Consider the following 27232-nt stretch of genomic DNA (forward strand, 5'->3'; position numbering starts at 1 on the left):
ATACGCCTAAATATAGCGAACAGGAGGTAATAATTATCGCGATACAGGAACTTATCCTTGATCTTGCGAACAAACGATCGTTTACCGCTTTAGTGGCTGCGAATGTAGTACAAAGAGAAAGTATGAGTACCTACCTCAGGTCGGTGTAATAATTACGCACTATCTTTGTTTATGCCGGTAGATTCATCTTCTTACATAATGAGAGAAAGCATAGAATTCCGACAAATTTCTGAACTTTACCTCGATTTTTAATTGGTGGGTAAATTACTGTTTAGTTTCTATTGAAAATTTTTAATAAAAAGATAGGAGAAATTATTTGAAATATCGTCTCATCTTTAGACTACAGGATGTCCCAAGACGAGTTAAAACTATCTGTATATGGCAAAATACTTATAGTAAAATCATGAAAATTTCTACGTTTGGGTTTTCGATACGACTTTATAACCTTAAATATTTTCGAAGATGACCGACTTCCAGTTCTACCGGAAGTCGACATTAACTTTGTTATTTCAAATAAAACACCCTATATAATAATACATTTCTGATATCTACGGAAAATTTTAATATACTTTTTTTTACTCAAAAATTTACTCAAAAAATGCGTATGTACAGACCCTTATAAATTATTTTTCTACGAGGATACCCTTAAAGATATGAAAATGGTTTCTGTTCGGTTGCTTTTAGCAACGTCAGACTTATTTTAAGAGTGTTCAAAGTTTAACTTTATAAATATCAAAATTCTTAATTTTTTCAAATAGAAACACCTGTTTTTTTCTATTTTAATGCATTTAGGTGTAAAAAATAAGGCAAATTCATGTATACTCTCCTATACCTAAACCTTACCGTTATAACAGTATTCATCTTAGATATTATGTGGTAACAATAATTGAGGTATTGTTTATTTGTTTACTTGTTTATTGTGAGAATGTTTTATTATTAACTGGAGCGTGTTTTCATTACCATTAAATTTTTTTTATAACTAAAAATAAACATTTCACTCTAGAGTAGATAATAACAATTGTTTTCGGATGTTTAATAGGTGTAGAAATAAAACACAGGTTTTTATGACTGTTGTAATTGTCATATTTAGGAACAGTAGCAGTAAGATGTGTTGATAACAATAAGTTAGAAAGTGGAATTAAAAAAACAATTCCAATTAACGCAATCTTCGAATTTGAAAGTAGTTATTTATCTGAGCAGAAAATAAAAATGCGCAACTAAAAATAAAATATTTAAAATAACCATAGCTTTACATATTATTGCTCTGTTTAGTTAACAATAATTAAAATAATTTTAAAAAAGTTACTTTGACCGGTATTTTCGTAACATACGGATATTACCTGTCATAGCATGGGTAATACCGGTCAAATACAAAAATCACACATATATCCGGTGGAGGAGTCCTTTGCAGAACACAGGGAGTGTGCTCATTGACCACATATGACACACCTGTACCACATTTCACACCTGCAATGAAGAAAAAACCAATAGAAAAGTCAAATTTAGACAGAAAAATTGTCACTCCTATTTTAAGAAAAAACTACAATCAAAAACACTGGAGAAATAATTTACAGTTTAAGAATACTAAACAAATCAGCCGGTACTGTCAAGTTTAAATCAAAATCAAATCATTCAAATATATATATATATATATATATATATATATATATATATATATATATATATATATATATATATATATATATATATACATTAGCGGCGTGAAGTGGAATTGCGGTTAAGGTGGCATCAGCGGTAAAGTGGAATCCAATATACAGATGCCAATTTGCAAATCGAAAAAAGATAGTGCATTCGACTTGGAATTTCATCAGCTATCACATAAGGTAAAAATGGGCTTATTTGTATATGTAGAATTAAATGAACGGTCAGATTGGCATCCGTGTATATTTTGACCATTTAGCGGACACTCTGGCTTCTGTATATCTATATTATTTGCACTCAGGCATCCGCACAACGTTGCCAATTCAACGGTTCATCTTAAAATGAAATATTATCGTTGTAATCATATCAGTTACTAGTATAAATCAAATTTTCTGTCGCACCAATGTTGCTCTTGATAATATTCTGTTTTTTCATCAACTGAGGCAACGTATTAAAACGTTATAAGTAATATGTCGATAATTTTCGTCTGTAAAAAAATCTAAAAATCATCTAATTCCAATAAAAATCTCTCAAGTGTTTATAGAAGATATGAGAATATCAGAAAATAATGGTTTTGGATGTTCATGTAAACGCTTATTGACGAATAATTGTTAATATCTTTTTTCTTCAAGTAATAAAATGAACAAAAATGTTGATTATCCATTTTTGAACAAGTCAATGTGAAAAATTGAGAAAATTCTATTTTGCAAACCGAAGCTAACGTAACCTGACCAGGTGGCCGTGAGCGTGTATAATTATCGTTAGTGTTACATTATCTATGACATAAAATGTAATAATTAGATACTCAATGAATCAACAAAACAATGATTAGGTTCAGTTAGGTAAAAGTGAATTCTCAATATCATAACATCAAACTCTCCATGATTCAATATGAATCGCTTTGAATAATGAGTGAATCATTAATACAATAAAGACAGTTTGAAGGATGTCTGATAACTTCATTTCTTGATTAAAATTATTGCTTTTAAGTAATACTTTTTGTTTTATATTAATTATGAATTCTGCTCTCATTTCTTATTACAACAATAATATGAATTTGTGATGTTTTTTGAAAAGATAACCTCGACATCAGGTAATTTAAGTATGCTAAGGAATGTCAACAAACACTGAGAGATATCTCTTTCGATTATTAGGTTTCTGACATGGTGTCATAGTAACTTGAAACTATGTAATGAAAATTTGGAGTTATCTCGAAAATATTCTCGAAATACATCGAGACGTTACTACTGAGAAAACCATAACATATATAGGGTGGATCACGACTAACGGGACGGAGGTTTATAGTGAAACGGCCAAACCATACGAAATTTTGATATGAGACGGGGTGGAGTAAACACTTAAGATCGTACAGACTGAAACAACCAGAAAAATCTCATTCTGCTAAACATCTACTCGACACAAATCATCCACTAAATCTTATACAGAACTAGAAGTACTACATACATACATAAGAAACAGGAATTAGATTAGAAGACACTTTAGATATGGAACCCACAATACGAAGTCATCAACGAACATATCAATCTGTAAAATTGCTTCCTCAAGTCGTAATTGTAAAGATCAGCAGATGATAGTTTTTCTGCTTTCCTATATCATTGCACTGTGATTTAATTCAAGAAGAAAATACGTAATTTGAAATTGACAGAGTTTGACATGTAGATATAACAAATTATATTTTGAATGATATTTATTCGTCGTCTACATCGTAATTATACTAGTTGCCACACAAAAAAGGAGATAACTTGACTAGATGTATTGCAAGGTGTGTTATTTATTTCATTCAAATAACTAATATCTATTACGGAACCATCAGGGAGGTTTCCTAAATGTTGTTCTACATAACTGCCCAAAATTGCATTCAAAGATTGTTCAGACATTAATTTAGTACTTTCCGCAAGATAATCACCAGCGATTTCATCAATTGAAACATCAATTTTCATGTTATTTGAAATATTCATCTCAAGAGTTCCTAATATATTGTTTGCATCTTGTGGTTCATATTTTGTTTCAACTGGTGCTGCTTGTAGCAGCGAGGACTCAAACGTTGACATATCTGATACGGTGGACGAAGGAACATATTCGGATTCTGAAGTAAGAGATGGATCCGATATTGAAACTAAAACCAAATGTTATTTCAACAAGATTGGTAATGATAGAAATAATAATAATATTGTTGATGTACTGAGCCAATTTCTCAAAATTTTTTAAAAATACAGTCAATTCTCCAGTCCGAAACTGTTGATTGAATATTGATGCTAATTTTCAGACTGCTCCACGACCACCAGTGATTCTATCTTACTCAGAATGATTTGAATTTGTTTTATTAAAGTACTCATCAAGTGTGTGTAGGCAACTATTTTTTATTATTTCCAACAGCAAGGTATGTTTTTGAAAAGTGAAATTCTACATGCATCATTCGTGCTAAGTTAGTGTCGAAGTATATTTTTTACAAATGCTAAAAATTCAGCGAAAATATGTTTTCAGTCACAAGAGACGGAAACGTCAACTATCGTCTCCAGTACTTATCCCTCTTATAATATATAGTATTGACGACTTCAAATTATCAATGGAAAAGAAGGAATCGTTTTTATATTGAAAATGCATTTCTGAACTTTTATTTATTAAAAAGGAGATTACAAGTGTGGAAATACCGTGAGATTTAAAAACAATGTATTATTAGTTTGACATTACTCGTTAATCATTTAGATTTGTCTGTAAGTCATTTTGCACTTTCCTGGCTAATACCACGCCGAACATTGAATTACATCCACAACGAAGAGCGTGATGCCGATCGACCGACAATCGAGACAGACATCTCAATGTTTCGCAATTGCAAGGAGAGAGGTATAGCCACCGACTAGTTTCGACCTTGTTATGATCTCATCAGTATGGCATAATACTTTCTCGTCTGGTACCCCTAAGCCAGACTGAAAATTATGATGTTACCCTTTGCTTGGAAAAAATTCCGCACGAATGTGTCGGTTTATAAACCTCTCTCCTTGCAATTGCGAAACATTGAGATGTCTGTCTCGACGGTCGGTCGCTCTTCTTTGTGGATGTAATTCAATGTTCGTGTGGTATTAGCCAGGAAAGTAGTGTAGTTGTTTTCCACTTCGAGGAACGGCCAGAGCGTTATTCCGAAAATATTTTTTCGGAATACATTGAGGTGTCACCACCAAAAACTCCCTGACATCTACATGACACCTCTGAGGAAATTTTGAAATGTTTTTCATAATAAAATAATATTTTTTTTTATTTTGTACAATATAATGACGTATGTATTGTATTCACAAGATGTCACCACCAATTAGCTGGAAACTGTTTTCATGCCCTTACGCTTAATTTAACAGGTTGTAACTTTAACATTTTCAGCAAATATCGCACGAAAATTTGCACAAAACAATATATTTTACACGCATTCTCTGTGTTCTTATTAAATATATATTAAATAGAATCTAATAGACATATCAAACATATACACAAAATAAAATCCCAAATTCATATCCATAATTAACTAGATAGAAAAATATCCGAAGAAATCTATCTATTATTGTAAAAGTCATAGTTATTTGATATCTTCATCATGATAAATAATCTACATAATATTAGGAAATTTTTGAGTACACATACCGTCTTTCTCCTGAGCTAATGCTAGGCTCATAATTAGTTCGTTTCGTTTACGTCTTGACATTTTGACTGCTTGCAACACTATTAAAAACTACGAAAAGATTTTCGGCTTGTTTCCGTGAATGATGTTACGACGCCATGCCAACCCTTTACGAAGCTTATCGAAAAAAGGGCGCCAATTATTATTAACGTAGAGATACTCTAGAGAAGTCGTCCATCCCGTTAAATGTATAAGTATGTAAATATTAATACAGTGAGTTTTGGATACACGGGGCGCGAAAAGTTATTAGAAGTTTTATTAAGGTTTTTAGATCTGAGTAATTTTTCATAAATGACTAATTGATAATAAAGAACTGTCTCCATATTTATTATACAGAATGGTTGGGTCAGACGTTAAAAGCAAAAAACCTGAGTTGAAGAGCAGCATTATAAAACTACAAGCATAAATTACTAACCCTTGACAGAGCAACAAAAATGATCAGAATAATTTGTAAGAGTATCAATAAAAGTAGAAGAAACAAATGTCAATGAGATATTGTTTACTGGTTTTTCGATCCTAGGTGCAGTTTATGGCAAATTTATCATCAGTTCGTAATCAGTCAATATTAAATTCTGCTTTATTTCCCAATTCTAACCATATGAACTTGATAATGGTTTCCACCGGGTATTTCAAAACATATGACCAGTTTTCCGTAAAAATTTCAACGCCATTTATTTTTTGGAATACATAGTTTAAAATTATCTTTCCACAATAATGCTAGGATAAAAGTATGTGAAAAAAGAGAAAAGTTTCAATACATCAGTAACATTATAAGAGGTAGGTATATGAGACTAATGTTTGTTAAAATAGGAACTCAATACTATACAGAGAAAGTTACATTTCATGTTGTACTAGCAAATAGTGAAGATATTAATATGAGAGTCCCAAAGAATCAGTTACAGCTTATTGCAATTACAAAGACACGATACAATTATTCTGAGGAGAGAACTTCTTGCAAAAAATAGCAGCTGTGTTACTCGGTAACGAGTGGACAATTCATGAAAGTAGATATGCGAACAGTCACAAATTTACATTATTTGTTCTACAACAAATTTTCATTTCGCAGTCAGACTAGGTGGTCTGTAAACGTAGATGGGAGCATTCCAAGTGGATTCGTAATAGGACCCTATTTTATTGAAAAATCGGCAAATGGATAGAGTTTCAAGTCGTTTACCGCTACTTCTTAAGGCTTATCAATTTCAAAGAAGGAGTTATCCTTTTTCGAAAGTGAAACTCCATTTTTCTTCTTTAAATGGCGTCGAATAGCTTGATGCATTTATATCAGCATATTATGAAAATCAGCTAGACACAGCAAGTATCATTAAGGGCCCTAATCAAATGGTTCATAGGTGGAAGTTTCATAAACAACATTTAAATAGTACAAAAACTATACAGTTCAGAGTTTTTAGGTTTCGGTATAAGTTATGGGCCAATTCAATCTAAAAGAAGAGCCACATTGTTCAAATTTGGCAGAATGAAATACAGGATGACTCAAAAATGTGAAACTGTTGTAGAGAGTTTGTTGTTCTTCTGTACATGTATATACTTTTCAAAACGAGGTTCGAGTTTTATCAAATCTTTAAGTTGGAGTGGGCCTAAAAACCTTTATCTACGACAGAATATTTGGGCTGTGCGTTTCAAAGTACAGAAGGTGGTGACCTGCATACGACTTTCACGAGGAACTAGTGGAATACCGTATATGGAATATGAAAAAATATTTCTTGTTACGATGGCAAATTGCAACAAATTGAAATCTAAGATACAAAATGTCTCATGTGAAAAATTCAACTTTGTTCTAATAAGACGTTATTGAACAATTGTAATCAATTTCAAAACATGCTGAATTTGTATTCAAATACATTCAAAAAAATTGAAAATGAACAGCTGTTCAAAAGTTGAAGATATTGATAGAGTTAAGAATATTTATTTAATCAGATTTTAAAAGCTGAAACAAAATTTTATGGTACAAGAGAATATATTTGTTAACTGTTGAATACCAAAAATCATAAAATCGTTTCTCATCCCTTTGAATAATGAAAATTAGATAAAGTGCTGAAATAAAAGAATAAAACAAAGGAATTCTTCAAGGGATTTAATGAAAAGGAATGTTTCAACAACAGCTAATATTCAGGTCGAGGATCATGCTCTATCCATTTTATCCCAAGCATGCTCTATGGCATTCCCATCTCTTTTGAAATCACTCAATCTGGATGTGGTCTCGCATATCATTATTAAAGAACTACCCATCTTTGTATTAGCATCACGGATTCTTCTTTCATCTGTAAGATCAATAAACCAATGAAAATTCTTCTTCCTACGATTTTTTAAGCATAACGAAGATTTGCAGTTGGATAACTATCATCAATATTGTTTGTTTGGGTCCCTTTTCGCCTGTCTGTGTTTAGCCCGCTTGTAATAACCCGAGGAGACTCTTTAATAGTTATTTTTTTCTTAGTATTATCAAAATCAGCCAAAAAATTTGTTCAGCTATTCAATATTTTTACAAAATAAAAAAATAAAAATAAGCAATTCTGGATGCAGGTTGCTTATCATAGATCACAAAAATGGAATAGAGAAATTTCCAAAAAACAGCACCAAAATAAAACTAACGTTTATTCTGAGACATCGACAACAGAAGGGTTTCTGTGATCTACCATATTGGTGACTCTGAAATAATGTCCAGTTTATTAGTTTTTTAATCAGCTCTTAAATGTTCAGAGAGGTTTGAATGTTGCTTCGAATAGTCAGTAAAAAATTAGATTTGAATTGGCACCTTTTGCTTATAAGCTTCAATACGGATCTCTGAATATGATCACAATTTTAAACTAAAATGGTTAATTTTTTGGTTCGTCTCAAACATACTTGCGACATGTAGCGATACGTTCGAATAAATAATAATCAAATTATGCTCAAACAACTCATAGAAATGGATATATGTAAATTAAGACCAAGAAAGCAAAATGCATTTAAATCACCATACACTTTGGCGAAACCAATACGTTGATTCTAAATAGATTTTTTAAGATGCCACTTCCTCCGTTACAAGTATAACATTCATATACGGCCATCAAATCTGCAGAATGAAAGTTATTTAATAAACTCAAATATATCTATTTCAACGTTGCCAAATTATCAAGCTGCTAACCTGTCTGTTGAATATATTTTGCAAATATACATTGGTGTATATTGAAGGATTCCTGGCTATACCGTAAAAGTACCGACGCCAATTTGACCGCTGGATCTATATATATATATATATATATATATATATATATATATATATATATATATATATATATATATATATATATATATATATATATATATATATATATATATTTTCATATTTGTAACAATATTTCTATTTTGTTGCGATTAACTTATAAATAGGAAGATGTTCCTTGAGGATTAGTGTCAAATATCTGCGAAAGTTGCAACAGTGACCAGTAGGATTGTTGGTAGGTCAGCAGTAAACAGCAGGTATAGTGCAGATCCAATAACGCTACCTTGTTGAACGCCAGTTTCTTCTTTAAATATTTGGGTGGATTTCTTGATGTTTTACTATTGAACAAAGGTTCATTACATATGATTTGATTATTAGATAATAGTTCTGAGGAAGGTTTTGCTTTAGTTTGTGAACAAATCCTTCATACCACACCTCATCAAACGCTCGACTAATGTCCATGAAAGCTGCGCTGCAATATCTTTTATATTCAAGTAATTATTTATTTGTGTATCCAGTCGAGACGTTTGTTATATCGCACTATGTTTGTTGCGCAAACCGAGTTGGTAGTATGAGATTGGGTTTTTTTTTGATATTATCGATTTCAATAAGTTAAGAAAAAGTTTGAAAATAGTAGTTACGAGATTAATGGGTCTATATGCCATTATTTAGGAAAATATTTGTTTGTCAACATTGCATTGAATATTTGTGTTAGCTTCATTATTGTCTTCTTGGTTACGTTTTCCAGAATTGCCTGGGATGAAATTGTATTTTGGTGCCTTTATGAGGTTTTATTTCTTTTGTCATTATCGATTTATTTCAATGGGTTTGATTTTTTTATTACAGATCCAATTGGCAAGTTATATCGAGGAAATTCTTGATCCCCCTATCTTCTTCATTTGCAAAAATGTCCAAAGATGTTGTTCAAGATTTTGCAGAGGTGTTTGCCTTTTCGCTTCTGGTCCATCTTCCAGTAGGGTCTCTTACCGGAGGTATTTGTTGAGCAGGCTGTTTCATTCCGCTTTATCCGCCACAGAGAATAATCTGTTGACTCTATGGTTGTCAGTTATTCAAGAAAATCTTGTATCTTTTGGTCTGTGATAATTTTTAAGAGATATTTCAATTCAGTTGAATCTTTATTGTAATTTCTTCTATTTTGTATTGAATGGAATATTTAATTCAATGTTTTAATCTAGTTTTTCCCAAAATAAATCTTAGTTAGTGTTCATATTATGTAAATATGGCTTTTTCTGTTTTTTCCATGATTTCATCATTATAGATGTGATCAGAAGTGATCACTGTGCCACAATACGTAAACAAATAAATATCAAAAATGTTTGAAGAAAAGCTCAACAAGCTGAATGGTATGTTACTTCATTGATATATAATTCAATTTAAATTCAATGATTTTAAGTAGTATTTCAAAAATATGAAAATATGATAGTGGAAAACAGACATGATAAATTGACGAACATGGAACGCCATAATGGTCAATTCCAGGCAAGAAGTGGTTGATTCGTACTAAAATGGACAAAGTTGAATTCACAACTAGAAATATTTCTAAAAGGCTTCCTCTGTCGTGACTTTGAAATGTCAGGAATATCGTTTCCACAGCTTCGGGAAAATCTTATGTTTAAAAATCTGGTCTTGATGTGGACAGACAGAAAAACTTTTAGTAGCCAACAGTGGACAAATAAAAAGCAATTTGTGATTCGGTGTGTTATCATAATAAAGTTGTTCTTTCGTCAGGTTTATTTCTTCACACATTTTGTTGCAAACGTTCTAGTACCTCAGTCATTCAATTTGTCCCATATTTCCATCTGGTTTTAAGAGAATTCCTGGTGATTTTCGTCTTTAACTGAATAATTTCGAATAATTTCCACTTAGAAATCGCATATACTGTTTTTCAATTTTCAGCAAAAATTTATTTACAAAGCTAGTTGCCATTGCTTTGTTGAAGACACATGTATGACTATGGATATTGCCAGGTATAGCTAATACTTTTATAGTAGCATACTGAGAAACCTAAATTAGTTGAAACTTGTCGATGTTTGTCACAGCACATGAGGATATAAAGGTACGTCCACACCGGAGCAACATGTGGTAACTTTTAGCAATTTTATGTTGCAACAAGCTGCTAAATGTTTAAATTCATTAAACATTGACATAAAACAAACTGTTCTCACTAGTACAACAATGTTAACGAATATTTGCACTTGTCGAATTTCAAATTCAGTTGAGTAGAACATTCTGTCCACACTGCTGTAGTTTTGTGACATGGTGGAGGAAGACTTATTAACTGCTACCGCGTGCTTTCTAATTTTGTGTGGTGATTCACGAAAACGGAAGCGTAAATATTTGGTCCGTCCAAGTTTGAAGAAAAGGAAAGAATATGGTGGGCAGGAATTATTATCGGATTTAAAGAAAGATGTCGTTTCATTAGAACTTCGAACCGATTGGTACTTCAAAAATTTTTTACGCATGAGTAGTTCAGGTGTGGCATTTTTGCTGCAAAAAATTGCACCAGTGAATAGAAAAGCAGATACAAACTGTAGAAGGGCTGCGAATTTTTTTTCGCTTTCTTCATAAAACTGAGCCACCAAATTACGGATTTCTTTTTGCCTCTTCCTGAGATAAGCACCCTACAGCTGAACAAACTGCATTCCATGCATCATTTTTTGATTCTCTGCATTTACATTTAACATTTTTAGGATTCCAAATACATGGATGTTGTCGATAATTGTCAATTAAATTTAAACAATTCTCAAAAGTCCACTTAAACGCCATCACGCGGCATTCTGTCTACTGTCTAGTCACTCAATTTGCAACAGGTCTCAACTCGCAACAATCCGTCCACATCGAAGCAATGTTGACAAATGTTACTTTTTGTTTCATATACTACAACTTATGTTAAGTCGCAACACCAACTTTATGCAACGCAACACAACATATTCCAACAAATATAAACATTTTTTGTTGTAACAAGTTTTTGTTGTATTATGTTGGAAAATGTTGCTCCAGCGTGGACGCGCCTTAATACACCACCGAAATAGCAACGTGAAAACCGCTGCTATGAAAACTAAAAATAGTATAGTTCAGTTTTTTTTAAAGATTTCTACCTTCTATAACTTCCCTTTACTATACTTCTTTGAATAACTTTTTGTGCTTCTCTAGCAATATATAATTACTTATAGGAGATACTACGTTTAGCGAAGAATGCATTGCGCAGATTCTGCTACGTACATGACATCTTGAATAGCACACCAAACATAACTGCTTTTTCATGTAATTAGATTGTATCAAGATAATCACTTAACATTTTCATACAATGTAATTGATCATAAGATTAAAAATAATTCTTAGAAAATCTATTGGAAATAATTTCTATTCAATCATCAATCATAACGTAATCAACAATTATATTGATTGAATAAATTTTCCTATTTCATTCTCACAACTAGAAGCAATGCATCTGATATATATGTATATATATATATATATATATATATATATATATATATATATATATATATATATATATATTTATAGTCTATTTCTGAAAGCTATAGAGTAATAAAATGGTGAATTCCGTCCAGTTCCGCTCAATTTCGGTGACTGTCATAGGTGTAGGTCTTGAAATAGTATTGTTTGTAATATTAAAATTTCAAGTAATTGCGTAAGAGATTTAGGAAAAGTATGTTTTCTGGCCTGATTTGTCAATACCGAAATATTGTGTAGGGATTACTAGGTAGTAGGTTATACCGTTACGTTTTGCGTTTAACAGGTACCGTTTAACCTTTTATTAGTGCCAAGAAAACATTTATTGAATGGATCACATAAAACTTTCCATTCAAAATTTTATTTATAAAATGAATCAATAATTATTCATCATAATTAAGAAATTCAATACATAGGGTAATGGTTGTATGGTGTATTAAGAACATGTCCATTATTGTTATTGTCCTCTTATTTGGCTTTTACACTGGGAGAATATAGGTTTTCAAATAATCTTCCATTGAAAGAGCAAGTGTAGGTGATTACTACTCAAAAGGTCATTTCTCATATCGAAGATGTGTATTGTACTCAGCAATTCAGTGAACATAATAAAATATTTCCTCACTGGAGATGAATAAGCATCACTATCTCAGTGTAGTTGGCCTAACTATGAATGGAATATCTTATGAATTAAAAAAAGTTACCAATGTACTGCCTTTGCGACTAATAATTGCGTCTATTCATATTGGTATTCTCCTAACTAAAGTTTAGCAATCATGTGGAATAAAACTGTTACAAATATTTAGGAGCCAGGTTCGCATTCTGGAATGGTTCTTTTGGGATTCAATTATTTTTTTTTCATTTCATGCCAAAGGTTTTCAATCGACGACAATTAAACATGATAAGCGGTATCATATTCCTGGAAATTCAATATTATTTGTATGCATGTTACCAATTTGAGGTGTTAAGTTCAACCACAACATTCATATTACTTTCTATGAAGTGAATGTCTCCCATAAGGTAAAAAATTTAACACTTCTATAGTTTTTATGACACGACCTCTACCAGTGGATACTTCAAATCTGGCTGTATCAGTCTTAATAAAAAAGGTCCATTGGTTTAAAGGTAATAATTTGTGTTCCTATGAATATTTGTTAGTAAGGGTTTTTTTGGCTAGAAATACTTATCGAAAACAAACTTTTTGGATTTTGAATAGTACTTAAATAGATTTTACTACAACAATGATTACAATAAAGATCTTACTATACAAAAAGCCGTGAAAGACATGTGTTTTGTTATTTTATAATATCTTATCTGCTGATTAAGCATGTCGGTCAGCAACCATCTTATGTTTCCTTATGTTTACATTTCTATATATTTTGAAGCTCGTGTCTCGATAATATGCTGGGTTCTTTACTAACAAAATGACATAGTTTTCACCGCGAACACACGTTTCATGCACGTGCTACGACCATGAACCTTCTAAAAACATACGTGACACCAACTTATCGCTCGAAACAAAGGAGCATTTTATCAAAAATGTATAACTTGACACGATCATATTTGAACCGCCCTCATATGTAAGGGAAGTATAAATTCCCAAGGAAAAATTTTTTTTGTTAACAACCAAGTAGGACTGAAAGAAATGGAAAGCTTCCAAAGATAGGAATTTTGGATGAGTTCATACTTATAGTAAAAAAACAGAAGAAATTAGAAAAATACTTTATTACTTAGTAACAAATACAACAAACAAGTAAAAACTATAAAAACTCACTGGCAAACCTGTCGTATTTACAATGTTTTATGATAGAAAGAAATATATACAGAAAAAATTTTCATATTAAACAAATTTAACTATTTAGTCCCAACCATGATGATGATGATCTTCATAGACATTTACCCACACTTTTTCCCAAATGGGTTTCGACACTTTTTTCCAAGCGGGTACTTCTATCGTTTTCCAGACTGGGACCCATATCTGTTTCCACACGTCTTTCCAAATTTCTTTTTTCTCTGTTACCCATTTCTGTACTTTTTCTGTTCTCCATATTTGTACTTTTTCTTGTTTCCATATAAGTTCTTTTTTAGGAATCCAGATTTGTTTCTTCTCAGTTCTCCATATCTGTTCCTTTTTGGGTATCCAAATTTGTTGTTTCTCTGTTCTCCATATTTGTACTTTCTCCGTTCTCCAAATTTGTTTCTTCTCAGTTTTCCATATTTTTTTCCATTCGGCTTTCCATTCCATTTTTTTCTGAGGTATCCATATTTGTTTTTTCTCAGTTCTCCATACTTTCTTCCAAACAGGTTTCCAAATAAGTTTTTTCTTCCAAATATCATGCGCAGTATATTCATTGCCATGGTGATCTTTACCCAAATAATGATCTCCATGTATTCCTTCTTTCACCCATTCGGGTACAAACGATTTCTTCCACTCGGGAACTTGTATTTCTTTCCAAGCGGGTACTTGAATTTCTTTCCAAACAGGAACCCATATCTGTTTCCATGCAGGAACTTGGATTTCTTTCCAATCAGGCACTTGAATTTCTTTCCAATCGGGAACCTTTATTTCTTTCCATGCTGGAACTTTCACTTCCTTCCAATCAGGAACTTGTATTTCTTTCCAAGCTGGAACTTGAACTTCTTTCCAAATTGGTTTCGTTATTACTTTCCAATCAGGAACCTGAATTTCTTTCCAAATTGGTACCTGTACTTCCTTCCACGCTGGAACTTGAGTTTTTTTCCATTCCGCTACCCATTTGAGCTTTTTTTCGTGCTTCCAAACTTTCACCCATTCGGTTTTCCAAGTCAGTTTCTTGCTCCAGTAACCCTTAGGATGTTCACTAAAGGATCTCTTTGAGCGAGATAGACTAACAGGATTACTTCTCAAAGGTACAACTATGAAGCTTCCTATAATTACCTGTAACAAAATAATGGAGGATCAAAAAATGCATCCCTCTTTCGAATCACGTATTCGATGCGGAGATTATTGTTCGTTCAATGAATGGATTATTTATATTGAATTGCTTGAGGGTTTTCTAAGAGACAATTCATTATAGTACTCTTGTAAAGGAAATTTAAAGAGAGCCATCCATCAAATATTATCAAATTAATTTAAATAGTATGTAATTGAAAAGCTTGGTCAAATTTATTGAAAAGTTAACACATACTTTGATTCTTATTGACATGATTTTCATGACATTTATTTCAACAAATATTAAATATTCTTTCAAAAGAATATTTAATATTTATATATATATATATATATATATATATATATATATATATATATATATATATATCAGTTGTTACTCCTAAATGATTCTTTGTTTGAAAAATAAATTAGTTGGCTAGAAACCCGAAAAACCTAAAACATTTGGAAAAATTAATAAGTTTCTCTTGCAGATCTCCAGACGATCATTATCTCATGCATAAGGTAGGACAGCAAAAAATTTAATGTGAGCTTAGATATTATTTGTAACATCTTTCAGGTTACTTTAATATTTTTATATTATATATTTTAGTATTTTATAAACTCGTGAGTGAAGTAACTTTTTTTCACTCGTAGGAATAACCACACTCGCCTTCGGCTATTGCGGTCACACCGTCCTAATCATGAAAAAAAGTATTACTTTACTTACTTGTTGCATAAATAACTATTAATACGCTTAAAATGTTTTTAACACGCTTCCACGTGAACAATCACTTCCAACACTGTTGGTTGTCACTTTTGATGGCAGTTGTACAAAAAAAGTAAAAGAGGAGCAAAAGCTACGAAATGAAATGATGGCGAAGTTGTAAAGAGAATTGGAATATTTTAAATATGTTATTTTAATATTTAAAAAGTATTCTAGTCTTCATTCCCAATTAGGTTAAATAAAACATAAGTTTTTACCAATATTCTTAATAATAATTTAACTTCTATGTGTCAAACGAACAAATTGTAGTTATTCCTTTTCATTTTAATTAGTTATTATTCACTCCATAAAAATAGTTTTAGGTATAAAGCAAGAAAAAAGAAGAAATTACTAACATTTGAAAACGATAGTTTGCAATGAAAAAATACAATTTATAAAACAAAAGCGATTATGATTATTATTGTAAACGAGAATCAACATCGAAACACCTTAACGCACAGATTTTTTCATTACAACTGACCTCAAAAATTATTTATATGTAAAAAACAATATTGTCTTAGCAAAAAATTGTTGCTGGAGCTTGATCAACTTTGGTGGACAATTTTGATACTCTGTCCTTTTGATCCATGAAGATATATTTTGTTTTTGAATGAATCCTATGTCAATGAAAAATATTGATAAAACTATTTTTTCACATAGTTATTTTCAATTTTTGATTATATTCGAGTGCGGCAAATTATAGCAACCTACAAGGGGTTTAAAAAGTTTGTCACCCCAAAAACTACTTAAGTGGATTACATAAATTCAAAATGACGATAATTGAGTAATGATAACGATAACGAATAAAGCTTCTAATAAGAGCTAATTAAATGAGTGATAATAATTGGAAATTTTGATGTAATGTTATGTAGGTGGAGATTTTGGATATATTTTACAGCTAATAGCATAGAAGACCTCTACACTTCATATATCTATTATATAAGAAAATAGGCGCTGCATAAATAAACCAAAAATACAAGAAAAAGTCTGAAATAACTACTTATCGAGAGATTACGTAGACAAAATCCAATGGCTAGAAAACTGAGAATGAGAACCACACTATTGTTTCATTATATTCGAGGCGCAATGTTCAGGTTTTTTTTATTACAAAATTCGCATCAACCGTATACTGGTTATTAGCGATTCAGTAATTCAGTAAGTGTTTTATCCATAAATATTTGTCAAATTAAGTTTATGTTCGAGATCTGCTTAAGGTAATTTTTAAGGTTGGTTATTCTAGCTCAACAAGTTCTTCGAACTGGAAAGAAATATGGCTAACAGAACGAGATATCTCCGGTATGGGAACTGCTGGATGCGTTGTGTCCAAGTTTGTACCGGAGAGAGAGAAGGTATTTGGAAAAAAATTAAAATTTTGTGTTCGTGTCGTAATAAAATTCGATTACAAAAGTAAAATAAGTATACAAAGTACATGGTCCTCTACACGGATGCCTCAAAGACGGACGTTAGAGTTGGATGCTCTGTAATATCACTAGAATCGCTCGTATCCTATAAAATCTTTCTGTAGTATTCACACTGGTGAACTATTCGCAATACTACAAGTGCTTAAACATCCACAACAGCGTACAAATTCATGCATAACAATATGCACAGACTCCTCACCTGCCATAAATTCCATAACAAATGCGTATCTTTAGTCCATGACCACCCAACGAAAATCCTGTTTCTCATGTATCAGCGATCACTTTATAAGTTTCACCATTCAAAATATTTATATGTAGTTTACTTTTGAACTCCATTACTAGATTACTACAGCAGAGTACTCATACGTTCATTGATTATGCAGAAGTAAAACATGAAAACTGTATTGTCTTGTTCAAATATCCAAAATCAAACCAAACAATTGGCGTTTATTCATTTAGAAGGATTAATATATTAAAAGGTCTAAGAAATAAGAAATTAAAGGAGAATGATTAATATTTTTAGTGAAGTTTTTCTCATTTCGTACATTTTTTTCTTTTTTATATTTGCACAGCTGGAACTCAGAGCAGATAAAAATCTTCTATTTATATTTTTAAAAAAACCATATAATATGTAGTCAGCAACAGCTGAAATTTTCTGAACAGCTGAACAGCTGAAAATAAATCTATTAGTGGGTTCACTCCACTCCGAGTCGATAATTAGCTTTCTTGTATTATTTTTCTCGTATTCTAGGACTTCAAAAATTAAATGTAGGAAAGTAATCATGGACCCAAAAGGTTAAATATGAACAAATTCCAGAATTATGTCCACCTAAATCGGTCATATTTTCCATTGGACGTGGCTTTTATTCTTTCAAATATATTCAATTTACACGATATACCGAAGAAAAGGTTTTAGTACATGACAATTTCATACTAATTATAATAATACTTCTATTGCCGATTCTCAACAGTACTTAAGTGCTTTTTAATATTTACCGTCAATTTACAATAGAGTGCAAACATTACTTATTGTATTATGAATTAGAATGAATGATTTATTTCAAGCTCAAGATCTCGTTAATAAAGATTGGCGTTTATATTTGTATATCTTATACACAACCCTTTTCACTATTATAGTGTGGCATTATGAAAGTAACTATATATATCATTACTATTCTCAAACTAAGTAGTGGTTACGTCATGTACAAGTTTGTGATTATTTAATGTATTGTCTTCGATACTGAAACGTGGACTGGCACTTAAGAATAATCTTTTATTAGCTCTAGTGTATGGCGCAACGGCTTTTATGTTACATAGAACAAAACTACAGTCAACAAATATCGTAAGTTCTCTAACGCGATTCCGGGTCTATGTGATAGAAATAACATCAAATTAATAAAATTGAAACCTTTATATCACATAATAATTTCATGATGTAACAATAATTTTTTCAAGTTTTATAAAAACCTAGGTTTACATCTTTGTTAAACAGCTTCTCTTGGTTGAATCCAGTCCATTTCCCTTTAGTATAACTTTCTCTATGACGTTGCATTTTTGATTGCTTTCAAAAATATTCTGTGACTGCAACGAAATGTGTCCAGGTGTCCAACAATATTCAGTCACAGTATAAATGCTCAACCCTCAATTATCTTTTTGATATCTAAAGACTTACGCAATCGGGAACTTTTTTCTCAAAATCTCAGAATACCATTTTGATAATTGCTTGATTGGTTGAGAAAAATTTTTTCACCGTTGCATCGTTTAATGTTCAGATCAAGTGAACGGTCACATTTAACAGTTTTTTATATTATTCTTGATAACTTGGTAACTATTTCTTGGAAACCACATTTTCTCAATCGATATCATTTCTGAGTAAGCGCAAATGACTTAATTACATTGCTTGAAACTTTCAGCACCACTGGGAAAACTGCCAGACTTACCCATGAGTTTCAACCCCAAACGTTTTAGTGGTGTGGACTTATTAATAATGTGGTCTGCAGTTTCTTCCTCCTCTAAGTACCAGCGATATTTCAGATAGTTCGCGATCCCTATAGCATATGGCTTCTAAGATAACCGTCATTAAAACATCATTCACCAATGATATTTTACACGTTTTCAAACGAAGCAGTTTTGTATGTGTGAGCACATGATTTATTCAAAGACATGTTTTGGGCGAAATTTTAAAGTTTAATTTAACTTCAACTAGTCAATGGAAAGTTGCCAATATATTTTTGTATACTCATACATACTTCCAATTCAACGCAAGGAGATTGGATTATTAATGTTGAACTAAATCCTATATATCGTTTTCTGATTCTATGTCTCTCATCCTATTGTTTAGTTGCAAGCGAGTAATCAAATGGTTCATTTTTAAGGTTCTTCAACCCCTTTTTATCTTCCTTTTCACCGTTTTCTTGAAAGCTGCCAGATTTATTCACTATTCAGTTGCTTAGATATTGGATATAGATATCATCTGAATGCGGCACTGTTGGTATGAAAGATATATTTAGATACTTCTTCAAGATATTTTCTTGAAAGTTCTTTTATATTGCAAAGATGAATGAACTCACATGATCCTTCGATAGGAACCATTTGACAAGTTGACCGAAAATGCATTCAATTTCTCTCAACCAGCTAGTTTCTGCACACACTCTGATGAAGAACAGAAAAGTTGAACCATGAAATGAAACACTTCTACTTAATAATATAATTAATTATCTTCTTTTAACGGTTTCGTGTGTATAACCCACGAAGCAAGCACTGTCAGCGTATTTATACAAAAGCGAGTATGTTCCTAGGTATAAATTTAAAAATTTTGTTACACTGCGAAACTATTGAATATACAACCATTTTAGTTCAGTTTTTTTTTTCAAATTAGAATAAATAAGAGAAGAAAGCTCAACTAATGTAATGAAAAATTACGCATTCATAGTTTATGTTTGTGATGTCAATTAATATCCTAATTGAGTTATATAGATTTTATTTCTAAATAAGTAATCTCGATAAAAAAATATTAAAGAAAATCCTTTCAACTCAATGTTTCATTTTTTGTAATAAATTGAGTTTAAGAAATATGAAGATGATAAAATTTAATTGTTTTTAATCACCTCAATTTGATTTTTTTGTACACAAAAACAAGACCTTTTCTTTTTAATCATTTTTCTTTCTCAATATAATCTATTTCAGTTTATCTAGCGATGCTTGAACCTTTTAAACCCTTCCAACTAAAAGTTGTCGTCTTTCTCCCAGTTCGTGAATATTAGCCATGGCAATCACCGAATAGAGAGAAGGTGCGTTGACTTGAGGGAGAAGTACTTTCTACTTCTTCAAATGCAGTCGTTTTTCTGCGTCTTTGCCCTTTTGCAATCAATTGTCTTGGCTGGTTTCGTTTGAGAAATGTATTGTCCAGGTTTCATATTCAGTTATGGATTAAGACCTAGAAAATGTTTCATATGCCAATAGCCTCTTCTACCTTTATATCCTCAGCTCGACCATGGTCCAATAGCATTAGGTGAAACTTTTTCTCGTAGTATCGCTGGGTTTTCGCCAGTGCTCGTAATCAGATAGGGCCACGTTAAAAATAAGACTCTAAATTTCGGAGTCGTAATTGATGGAGAGTCTCCGTATAGTGTTTAACTCTTCTCAAAATTTCGTAGGCAGACAAATGGAAGCTTCAATCCACTTATACGATTGTTAAATAGAAACTATGCATTCGAAATAGCAAAATTTTTAGTGAGAATCTCCCAAGGCTTACGCAAATATGTTTTCCAATTTCATATGATAAGTGCTGATATTTGAGAGGTTGCAATCGGATGATTTTAAGACAACCCTCGTACATAGGTATTTCCATTTCTAATATGAAATTTAAAAAAAAAGTGAGAAAAAGATATTCTTTGGCCATTTTATTAATTATTATAAAGTTGATGACTTTCATAGAATGGGAGCATATTTTTGAATTTCTACTCGACAATTTGTGGAAATTGTTCCCATTTTTGTTGTACTCGTATTATTAATAAAACTGATATGAAAACAAAAAACTCATTCTCACTTTATCATCGAAAAACCAGAAAATTATAAAAAATCAATGTTCTATTATACATGCTGAGAATTCTATAAACAGAAGACAAAACACTGCAGAAGATACAAGAAAATGAATCAAACTAAAAAAGAATGAATTCACACTATAAACTATACAATTGTAATACTAGGTGATGTCAAAAACATAGCCTTGAAATGTGAAATTGTTGTGTGGAGCACTCCTGGTTAGTCGATTCCCATTATTTTATTTCTAAATTGAATGATTACACAGTTTTATAGCGCTCGGAGTATATCTATTGTCTAAATTCGGCGATATTGTTTCATTTTTGAGTAGTGTTCTTCATAAAATGATGTTAAGAGACTAAGAAGAATTTATATCCAGCACGTTTCTTATATACCATATTTAAAGTCAATGTTGAAACGTTGTAAGAAAGATTTTTAAGAACTAGGAATATTCAAAAGACCCTCAACTCATTGATAACCAATATAACAAAAATCGCGAATAGTTGGCGACATCTGTTAATTTTCTTTCAAACTTCAATAGAAGTGAACAATAAAGCCAGATTACGAACTAATTTTGTTGTTATGTATATAAACTATAGAAAGTGTTATTTTAAATTATACTCTGAATAGTAAAATAAAATACCCATTTAAAGAGCTTTTCTGAAATAAAAACAACCATACATCAATAACAAATAAAAACGAGGTAAAAGTTGTAGTGTTACATATGTACTAGTTGTTAAAATCTTCTTCTAGTGCCAATAAAACTCTTGTGGACCTTTTTAGTAGCTTCGTTTAGATATTCAAGTTTCTTTCTCTCGTAAATGAACAAATGCATTTTCAATCTTCAACTACACATTCACATTAATTGTTATCTCATGAGGATGGGAAGTTAGACCTGACGTTTGTAGCTATTGACTATTGTATGCCTCGTTTTAGAAACCACTTAACCTTTTTGTGGTCTGCTTCTGTTTCCAATATATTCCATGAAGTTAAACAGGATTCCTTCAATGTTCGTCATTTTCAGACTAATTTTGTGTTCTAAGCACAAAAATACGTTTAGGAAATAACGGGAATCACGAAAATTGAGAAAATCCTACGCTTACAGGTTGTGTTGTGGTTTAACGCTGTAGAAACCAAATTCAGCGCCATCTAGTAATACATGATTTTCGCCAATTACGACATCCACACGCTGTGTACTGAGAAAGAAGAAGAAATGAAAGGGTCTGATAAAATATTTTTATTTGCCACAAACAAAACCGCTGAGTCATTTATGTGGTTAAGTGTTCCCAACAAAAAATATTACTTATTTGTAGTTAAGTAGTTGAGAGTTTGGATAACCATTTAAAACGACACCTACGGCAGGAATGTTTTGATTTGGTGCTAAAATGATACTGATAATTGGGGCCAATGACAATTCGCTAAAAGTAATTATATTAGACAATGTTAGGATGTTTATGTTTATGTTTATCATACATGAAATGCATGAAAACAATAATAATTTCAGCGAATCTTTCAACAAGTTTGAAGTATTTGCGTGAAATAAATAAAAAAATAAAAAATAATTAGGTGACGTTTAATTTGATACGCATAATTTTATGCGTATCAAATATTGACAACATATTTTTTTTTACATATGCCATGTCCTACAGGAAAACTCGCTTTTATGCACCTAATGTGTTGCTAACGTATGTCGCACAAAATTTAAAATATAATAAACAAAAATAGATCACAACTACCTCACTGAATTAGTTGATTTTGTTCGTGAACCTTACTTTGTAGACTAATGTTTTTGCCAGAACTAGCGTCCTGTCATTATGCAAGTGCAACTCAAAATTAGCTACAACAAATGACATACACGCTGCTATTCCCTGAGTGCATCTTGTCACCTATTCTCTTTCTCCTGTACATTAACATCGTTCAGATCAACCATCACAATAAACTAGGCTAACAACCAAATTCTTACGCAGCAAGAGATCACCACCATCAAGACCGATCTTAAAAACATACTAGAGAGGACTCAATCTAATCGAGTTTAATGCAGCAAAGACCTAGGCTGCTGCAGTTCAGGATTTGGTCATCAAATATCACCATTTCATAAATTCGCTTGTTGGGTGTTGAAATTGGAAGCAATATGTTCTGGCATAGGCACCTACCCAATTTAGCTAAGACAGCTTCACAAAAACTTGAATTTCTTCCTAAGATAAAAAAGCTACATCTTCTAATCCTCTACAAAGTCCAGATTCGTTCATCTTTGGAATATTGCTCGCACATTTGGAACTCGGCTCTCAAGCATACCCTGAGGATGCTCGACACATAAGAGAGTAATTCGACTTATAGGCGATCCAGAGATGACCATAAACTTAGACAGTTCAAAGTATAGAATAAATGTTGCCGACATGACTCTGTTTTACCAATATTATCACATCAAATATTCTTCCGAACTGTGGATATAATCCCACCTAGAGCAGGTTTTGCAAGACTTTATCCGACAGGAAGGAGTGTCTCATGAATACCGATATCGCCTGCAGACGCTCATAATGTTAATTTATCGGGACTTCTTTCTATGAATAAGTGGAAGCCTTTGGAATCAGCTACCAAAGTACGTCTTTCTCATGCACTACCACCTACAGAAGTTCTAGATCAATATCCATAGGCATCTCTACATGGCGGTCACTCGAGTGTGAAAGGGTTTATCCTCTTCTGCTTTCTTTCTGATAAAAAAACAATATAACCCATCCAACTGAAGACACTTTTATCTCATAACGTGTACAAACAAAATATATGTTCAAGTCGTCATAGGTATTTAAAGATATTCACAGAAAATCACACCTAACTGAGGAGCAAGTGATCCTCCATTTATTTAAGTTATCAACTTCGTTTGTTACTAAGCTAATTAAAAAAATTTCATTAAAAATACTTATTACAATAACAAATGGTTGAATATTCTGTGCACAATTCTATTGGGCCATGCGTTATAAGCGGCCTAAAATAAAGGAAAATTGCGCGATTATTTTATACAAACAGAAAAGAATATACTGTTTCACTGACTATAACACCAGATATTCTGAAAATTCCTCTTAGATTTCAAATTCCTTTGAATCAGTTAAAGTGCAATATTTTTTTCTTGACTAGTTGTAGTAGGTACCGTAATTTCCAAACAACTAATTCGGTGCTTTGATGGTTAAAGTTAAATTCCAAATACCTATTGATAATGTTTAATTCAGTCAATTATTATTCAAAAACAAAAAAAAGTTTGAGGTTATTATTATTATAACAATCATCATTAACATATGACATAGCAAGAAGGTGGACAATGGTGTACCGATGTAAATGCAGGGGGAGTCCCTACAACTGTTAACACACCTTGAACTCAAGCAAATTTGAGAAGATTTCTCTTGACTCTTGACTAAAGACAAAGAAATATTTTTGAATGAATTAGTCACATTGGAAAAATCATTATTTTATCAATATGATGAAACAAAAACATGGAGAGGAAACTTGATTTGATACGCATGATGTCACGATTAGGTTAACTTAAAATAAAACAAAAAAGAAATAAAAATATGCAAAAGATCTCCATATTTTTACTAATATAAGCGACTTTATTGATGGCAAGCAAAGATAGATATACATGTCAATTTTAATTTCCTGTATTAATTTGAACGAAGTCATGTAATAATTATCGATTTTATAAAAAATATATGCATGTCTTTGAGTGGTGTTCACCTTCAATAGGATAAGTAGTATGTCTCTTCATGTAGATTTGTTTAGAATGAAAATATAAAAACATTCGAAAGCAAAATTGAAAACTTTCCAATAAATCTTATCAATAAATTTGCTTACAAATGAAAAATGAGCTTGTTGAATCTAATAGAAAAAATCAAGAAGATTTATATTCATTATGCATGATGAATATAAACAATGTGATGAACAAATTAATTATATACTAACCAGCAACTGCTTTCACCTACGGAAGACATAATTGATTAGTAATTTCACGAGTGTCAGATACATAACATATTTTATGAATACAATGGACTCTCGAGGCAGATGGTATTATATTACTATAGAATGTGGATAGGTATAGTTAAAAAATATTATTTCAATGAATCAGGATTTAATTAGTGTATAAGGCATTAGATACATAAGATTTTCACAGGTATTCAATTTTATCGTTGAACGGAATTTCAATTGAATACTTTCTAGGAATCTTTCTCATATTATACCGAAGTTATTTCCTATCAGATATTATTACTCGCAAACGACAGAAAAAATTGAATTGCTGAATCTATACCTTAATCGTACTGTATATAAAAGAGCAAACAAGTAAATTTCTATCCACTATTGTTTAAGAAAATTTATTTTCGAGAAGGTAAAAGAAATAGTCATCATTTTACGACAGTGGTTTGTAGTACTAGTATATGTCTGTCTAAAAGCTACTTTCTAAAAATGGAGAGTTTAGAGCAATGGGGCAATGGTGAACTATGAGAAACTAAATTTTATTGTATCACTCAATTATAGTATTTAGTCATCTTTTTATGAATGCCGAATCTCAAAAAATGACTTCATATAATGTCGCAAAAGTATCGTCCTATTAACTACCAGTTCTTTCTAAACTTTTTGACAAAATTTTTAGAAGAAACTACATAAAATTATCCATTTGAATAACCTAATTTAGGATTATCTCTTCGGATTCACAAACAAATACGGAATTATTAAATAAGTTCACAGAGTAGTAAATCAAATGAACAAGCACCTTAAGGGAAAATATAGTATTCTTAGACATACCATCAGCCTTTGATAAAGTCTTACATTTGGGGCTACTATCTAAAGTCAAAAGAATCTGCTTTATGACATGTACTCAAGTCTCTCTTGACAAACAAACACTTTTTATTTGAACACCAGGATGAATGTAATCAAATACAAACAAAGCAGGCGTCCTTCAAGGAGTTGTATTAGGACCTATACACGTAGATCCAACAAGAGCGCCTCACAACTTACAAACTGCATTGGTCAGTATACAAAAAATATGGAGAATGAAAATAAATGAGTATAAATCAGTTCATAGACCCTTCACAAATAGAACATAAAATTAAATGAAATAAAAAATTAAATCACGCAAATATCTTGACCCAAATATAGACCGTACATTAAATTGGCAACTTTCTTTCTGCAAATACAAAACAACTTGGTCTGAAATTACATAATTTACTGGATGATTGACAGAAGATCACAATTACCTGTATCCCAAAAACGGTTATTATACAAAGTAATCCTTAGGTATATCTGGACATACGCTATCCAGTTGTGGGCTACTACAAACATCATTTTACCAAAAGTAAATTGCTTTGACTGAAGTGAACGTTCAGTGGTTCGTTCCCAATGAGGTAATTTCAAATGATCTAAGTATTCCACTAGTAAAGATGGAGATTAGTATAGTGAAAAATATGTGATTGTGTCAAAGGGCATCGTAATTTGCTCAGAAATCCACTAATAAAATACAGATCTGAGATAAGGAGATTAAAGTGCCAAAATCTAATAGATTTGCGAGATGAGTTTGATTAGAGTAACTATAAACATTAATTAACAAAAGATAAACAATTAGTTGATATAATATCAGTTGCCTAGAAGAGTAATATATAGATGTTATCGAAGAACAACCAAAAGTTTCTTTCTTTTAAAATAAAAAATGTGAAATATAAGAATTGTCTAGATAAATATAATAATGCAAATAGATAGATAGTGCAAAATATATGAGCAAATGAGAAAATATCGAAAATAAATTGGAAATTAAAAGCAAGTAAGAATTAATGGAAAAAGAGTCTCAACAAGATTAAATTTTCAATAATAGTCCTACTCCTGGGTTCTCCCTCTATTATTTATAAGTGCAATAATTTCTGATCCCAGGAATCCCAAGTTACCTCCTTTTGGGGTATTCCAAGTCTCTTTCCTTTTAAAACCTTCTTAACAGATTGTTGACCGGTCACGAGTAAACTCGTGATCCAAAAGTCTGCGCAGAGGAGAAATG

At 31.5% G+C, this 27232-nt stretch overlaps 2 protein-coding genes across 3 annotated transcripts in view; one reads left to right on the top strand and one right to left on the bottom strand.

The window, feature by feature from the left end:
* LOC130442172 (arrestin domain-containing protein 2-like) overlaps positions 1-27232 on the top strand; it is a 300222-nt gene that overhangs the window by 80848 nt on the left and 192142 nt on the right. The gene's annotated exons all lie outside the window — the stretch shown is intronic.
* Positions 13927-27232, bottom strand: part of LOC130442173 (golgin subfamily A member 6-like protein 25) — a 31097-nt gene continuing 17791 nt past the window's right edge. The window contains exon 2 of the mRNA XM_056776275.1: positions 13927-14985. Within this exon, the coding sequence (XP_056632253.1) occupies positions 13927-14985 (1059 nt within the window). The remainder of the gene's footprint in view (positions 14986-27232) is intronic.

This window comes from Diorhabda sublineata, chromosome 3, assembly GCF_026230105.1.
Source record: "Diorhabda sublineata isolate icDioSubl1.1 chromosome 3, icDioSubl1.1, whole genome shotgun sequence".
NCBI classification, from domain to species: domain Eukaryota; kingdom Metazoa; phylum Arthropoda; class Insecta; order Coleoptera; family Chrysomelidae; genus Diorhabda; species Diorhabda sublineata.